At 23.4% G+C, this 6,128-nt stretch overlaps 1 protein-coding gene across 1 annotated transcript; it reads left to right on the top strand.

Moving 5' to 3' along the window:
* Positions 1–546: 546 nt before the first annotated feature.
* On the top strand, positions 547–1,638 carry zgc:193807 (uncharacterized protein LOC555981 homolog). The gene is made up of 5 exons (XM_043252027.1): positions 547–647; positions 771–906; positions 986–1,191; positions 1,286–1,379; positions 1,486–1,638. The coding sequence occupies exons 1-5, from the start codon at positions 586–588 to the stop codon at positions 1,597–1,599; spliced, it is 612 nt and encodes a 203-aa protein (XP_043107962.1). The 5' UTR covers positions 547–585; the 3' UTR covers positions 1,600–1,638.
* Positions 1,639–6,128: the final 4,490 nt, after the last annotated feature.

Here is a 6,128-nt window from a genome sequence, read left to right as displayed (position 1 = left end):
TCTGTACTCTCCTAATTTCTTTTTTCTGTTCTAGTCTCAGTTTTTTACAGAAGAAAACAAAAGGATTCGGAGTACTAGAGCTCAACAATATTCTGCATGAGGAAAGAGAAATGTCCCAAATGGAGATTGAAGATTTCTGGGTCTCCTACAAAGCCGCAAATCCCTTGGAGCACCAGAAAAAGTATTTAGTTGTCACTTTTAAATCTAGAAGCCACGCTTTTGTGGTCCTTGTAAATGAAGCAGTTTCAATTGCCAGGAGCTTATACTCACACGGTCGTGTTTCAGGGATCAGGAATTACTAGAGAAGAGGCTCAAATTAGAAAAAAAGGAAAAAGCTCTTCAAAGGTAAGCACCGTCATGTTAGTGTGCACAATTATTCCTGCACGTCCCGAAAGCGAAGATGCTGCTTCACATACTATTATTTATAACCATCTCCGTTACAGAAAAATCTGTGAAGTTCAAGACATGAAAGAAATTGAAGAGATGCAGCGGAGAGAAGACGACGAAGCGCAAAACGTGAGTGAAGAGAGAGACAGACAACGTCGTCTGGACTCTGAACGGTTATCCTTTGAGAATGAGAGATTGATGTCCAAAAAAAAGGAAAAGAAGAAGTTATTACGGGAAAACAGGGACGAAAAGGAAAAGTAGTAAGTTTCTTGTGCCCAACCGTGAGACTGATTTCTTAATAGTCTCCAATCTGAGGAAACCCAAGACACAGCAACAGCGCCTGACCCTCTGAGTTTTTCCTTTGTATGTTTGTTTTTGTCCAGTGAAACGAATAGAGTCCGCATGGAGGAGGAGATACAGAGGCTTACTGACTGCATTCAAGAAAAGCACAAGGAATATAATCAAGTGAAAGCAAATCTGGAGATGGCAAATAAAAAACGGGTCTCCAGAAGAATCCGAGTAAGCGTCCGAATGTAGTAAGAGACTGCGTAGATCTCTGTCAGCGTTCAAGCTCATCCTTTTCTGTCTGTCTCACCAGAAACGGGCAGAGAACGAAAAGTTGTGTGAGGAGCTCGGGAAGGTCACGGAGAGCTATGACTCGCAGGATTTCAGTCCTGCTTATCCATTAATGACGATGTGCCACTTCGAGGACTGTATTTCTTTCTTTCTTGATTTGATGGAAGACGCATCTCCTGAGGACCTCTGCAAATTACAAGAGCAGATTTGCAAACAAAATAAAGCCAGGTAAAATAAATGAATGCATAGCTACAAGCTGACGGGTGATCATCAGCAGTTCAGTACAGGCTCTTTAAAACCTATTTCTTTTTCTCTTTCACAGGGAGCAGGCAAAGGAACGCCTCAGATGTGGAGCTTTATTTGAAGAACGGAGGCAGAGAAGACTGGAGAGATCACTTTCTCCACCGCTGAGAGTAGTAAGTGGTGCACAGAACCAGCAATACATGTCCAGTACTTTCGCTTTGCTTATTAAATATTGTAACGTGAATCGGTAGCGTGAGTTAAATCTCGTCTATATTGCAGCCTGGAAAAAAGCTGATGCCACGTACCCAGCCTTCGAACGACATAAGAAAGAAACCGAAACCAGTGGAAACCAAGAAGATGAACGAAGATTTATACGCTTACTTTCTGGAATAATACATTTATAGTAGAAGTAGATAGAAGAGTAGATAGAAATATTACAGAAAAAAAAATAGAAATATTAGATATTACAGAAAAAAACAAAAAAAGTAGAAATATTAGATATTACAGAAAAAAAAAAAAAACCAAAAAAGTAGAAAACTTACATATTACAGAAAAAACAAAAAAAGTAGAAAACTTACATATTACAGAAAAAACAAAAAAAGTAGAAATATTAGATATTACAGAAAAAACAAAAAAAAACTTACATAGAAATACTTATTACAGAAAAAAACAAAAAGTAGAAAACTTAGATATTACAGAAAAAAAAAAAAAGTAGAAATATTAGATATTACAGAAAAAAACAAAAAAGTAGAAAATTAAATATTACAGAAAAAACAAAAAAGTAGAAATATTAGATATTACAGAAAAAAAAAAAAGTAGAAAACTTAGATATTACAGAAAAAAACAAAAAGTAGAAAACTTAGAAAAAAAAAAAAAAATATTAAGATATAGAAAACTTAGATATTACAGAAAAAAACAAAAAAAGTAGAAATATTAGATATTACAGAAAAAACAAAAAAGTAGAAAAACTTACTTAGAAACAAAAAAAGTATTACAGAAAAAACAAAAAAGTAGAAAAAACAAAAAGTAGAAAACTTACAGAAAAAAAAAAAAAAATTAGTAGAAAACTTATTACAGAAAAAAACAAAAAAGTAGAAAACTTAGATATTACAGAAAAAAAAAAAAAAAAAGTAGAAAACTTAGATATTACAGAAAAACAAAAAGTAGAAAACTTACATATTACAGAAAAAAAAAAAAGTAGAAATATTAGATATTACAGAAAAAAACAAAAAAGTAGAAAACTTAATATCACAGAAAAAAAACAAAAAGTAGAAAACTTAGATATTACAGAAAAAAAAAAGAAAGTAGAAAACTTATTACAGAAAAAACAAAAAAGTAAAAAAAGTAGAAAAAGATATTACAGAAAAAAACAAAAAGTAGAAAACTTAGATATTACAGAAAAAAAAAAAGTAGAAAACTTAGATATTACAGAAAAAAAAAAAAAAAGTAGAAAACTAGAAAACTTATATACAGAAAAAAACAAAAGTAGAGAAATATTAGATATTACAGAAAAAAAAAAAAAAAGTAGAAAACTAACATATTACAGAAAACTTATTACAGAAAAAAAAAACAAAAAAAACTTAGATAAGAAAAAACAAAAAAGTAGAAATATTAGATATTACAGAAAAAAGTAAAAGTAGAAATATTAGATATTACAGAAAAAAACAAAAAAAGTAGAAATATTAGATATTACAGAAAAAAAAAAAAAAAGTAGAAAAACTTAAAACATATTACAGAAAAAAAAAAAAAGTAGAAAACTTAGATATTACAGAAAAAACAAAAAAAGTAGAAAACTTATTAGAGAAAAAAGAAAAAAAAGTAAAAACTTAGATATTACAGAAAAAAAGTAAAAAGAAGAAAAAAAGTATTTAGATATTACAGAAAAAACAAAAAAGTAGAAAAACTTAGATATTACAGAAAAAAAAAAAAAAAGTAGAAATATTAGATATTACAGAAAAAACAAAAAAAGTAGAAAACTTAGATATTACAGAAAAAAAAAAAAAGTAGAAATATTAGATATTACAGAAAAAAAAAAAAAGTAGAAAACTTATTACAGAAAAAAACAAAAAGTAGAAAACTTAGATATTACAGAAAAAACAAAAAAAGTAGAAATATTAGATATTATTACAGAAAAAAAAGAAATATTAGATATTACAGAAAAAAACAAAAAAAAAAAGTAGAAATATTAGATATTACAGAAAAAACTTAAAAAAACTTACATATTATTAAAAAAACAAAAAAAAGTAAAAACTTAGATATTACAAAAAAAAAAAAAAGTAGAAAACTTACATATTACAGAAAAAAACAAAAAAGTAGAAAACTTAGATATTAGAAAAAAAAAAAAAAAGTAGAAATATTAGATAAAAAAAGTAGAAATATTAGATAATAAAAAAAAAAAACTTAGATATTAAAAAAAAAAAAAGAAAAAGATAGAAAAACTAAAAACTAACATATTATAGAAAAAAACAAAAAAGTAGAAATATTAGATATTACAGAAAAAAAAAAAAAAAGTAGAAATATTAGATAAAAAAAGTAGAAAACTTATAGAAAACTTATTACAGAAAAAACAAAAAAAAGTAGAAATATTAGATATTACAGAAAAAAAGTAGAAATATTACATATTACAGAAAAAATAGAAATATTAGATATTACAGAAAAAGTAGAAATATTAGATATTACAGAAAAAAAAAAAAAGTAGAAATATTAGATATTACAGAAAAAAAAACAAAAAAGTAGAAAACTTACATATTAAAGAAAAACAAAAAAGTAGAAATATTAGATATTACAGAAAAAAAGTAGAAATATTAGATATTACAGAAAAAAACAAAAAAAGTAGAAAACTTACATATTACAGAAAAAAACAAAAAAGTAGAAAACTTAGATATTACAGAAAAAAACAAAAAAAGTAGAAAACTTAGATATTACAGAAAAAAACAAAAAAAGTAGAAAACTTAGATATTAGAAAAAAAACCCAAAAAAGTAGAAATATTAGATAATAAAAAAGTAGAAAACTTAGATATTAAAGAAAAAGAAAACTATTAAAAAACAGAGTAGAAACTAACATATTATAGAAAAACAAAAAAAAAGTAGAAATATTAGATATTACAGAAAAAAAACCAAAAAAGTTGAAATATTAGATATTACAGAAAAAAACAAAAAAAGTATAAAACTTAGATATTACAGAAAAAAACAAAAAAAGTATAAAACTTAAATATTACAGAAAAAAAAAAAAAGTTGAATTATTAGATAATACAGAAAAAAACAAAAAAAGTAGAAATATTAGATATTACAGAAAAAAACAAAAAAGTAGAAAACTTACATATTACAGAAAAAAACAAAAAAAGTAGAAATATTAGATATTACAGAAAAAAAAAAACTAAAAAAGTAGAAATCTTAGATATTACAGAAAAAAACAAAAAAAGTAGAAATATTAGATATTACAGAAAAAAACAAAAAAAGTAGAAAACTTATTAGATATTAAAGAAAAAAAAGTAGAAAACTTATATTACAGAAAAAAACAAAAAAGTAGAAATATTAGATATTACAGAAAAAAAAACCAAAAAAGTAGAGATCTTAGATATTACAGAAAAAAACAAAAAAAGTAGAAAACTTAGATATTACAGAAAAAAAAAAAAGTAGAATTATTAGATATTACAGAAAAAAACAAAAAAGTAGAAAACTTACAGAAAAAACAAAAAAGTAAAAAGTAGAAATATTAGATATTACAGAAAAAAAAAAAGTAGAAATCTTAGATATTACAGAAAAAAACAAAAAGTAGAAATATTAGATATTACAGAAAAAAAAAAAAAGTAGAAATCTTAGATATTACAGAAAAAAACAAAAAAGTTGAAAATTAGATAGATAAAAACAAAAGTAGAAATATTAGATATTACAGAAAAAAGTAGAAATTAGAGAAAAAAAAAAAAAAAAACTTAAATATTACAAAAAAAAAACAAAAAAGTAGAAACTTACTTATTACAGAAAAAAAAAAAAAGTAGAAATATTAGATATTACAAAAAACAAAAAAGAAATATTTAAAATTAAAAAACTTATATTACAGAAAAAAAAAAAAAAGTAGAAATATTAGATATTACAGAAAAAAAAAAAAAGTAGAAAACTTAGATATTAGATATCAGAAAAAACAAAAAAGTAGAAATATTAGATATTACAGAAAAAAACAAAAAAAAGTAGAAAACTTAGATATTACAGAAAAAACAAAAAAGTAGAAAAAACTTACATATTACAGAAAAAAAAAAAAAAGAATAGAAAACTTAGATATTACAGAAAAAATATTACAGAAAAAACTAAAAAAGAAAATTAGATATTACAGAAAAAAACAAAAAGTTAGAAAACTTAGAAAAAAAAACAAAAAAGTAGAAAACTTACATATTACAGAAAAAAACAAAAGTAGAAATCTTAGATATTACAGAAAAAAACAAAAAAAGTTGAATTATTAGATATTAAAGAAAAAAACAAAAAAGTAGAAATATTAGATATTACAGAAAAAAAAACAAAAAAAGTAGAAAACTTAGATATTACAGAAAAAAACTAAAAAGTAGAATTATTAGATATTACAGAAAAAAAACAAAAAAAAGTAGAAAACTTACAGAAAAAAACTAAAAAAAGTAGAAAACTTACATATTACAGAAAAAAACAAAAAAAGTAGAAATATTAGATATTACAGAAAAAAAACAAAAAGTAGAAAACTTACATATTACAGAAAAAAACAAAAAAGTAGAAAACTTATTACAGAAAAAAAAAAAAAAAGTAGAAAACTTACATATTACAGAAAAAAAAAAAAAAAGTTGAAAACTTAGATATTACAGAAAAAAAAAAAAAAAGATATTAGAAAACTTACATATTAAAGAAAAAAAAAAAAACAAAAAGTAGTAGAAATATTAGATATTACAGAAAAAAAAAAA

The sequence above is a fragment of the Puntigrus tetrazona genome, chromosome 11 (genome assembly GCF_018831695.1).
Source record: "Puntigrus tetrazona isolate hp1 chromosome 11, ASM1883169v1, whole genome shotgun sequence".
Lineage (NCBI taxonomy): Eukaryota > Metazoa > Chordata > Actinopteri > Cypriniformes > Cyprinidae > Puntigrus > Puntigrus tetrazona.
The sequence above is the reverse complement of the archived record's forward strand: the minus strand, read 5'-3'. Positions and strand labels throughout refer to the sequence as shown.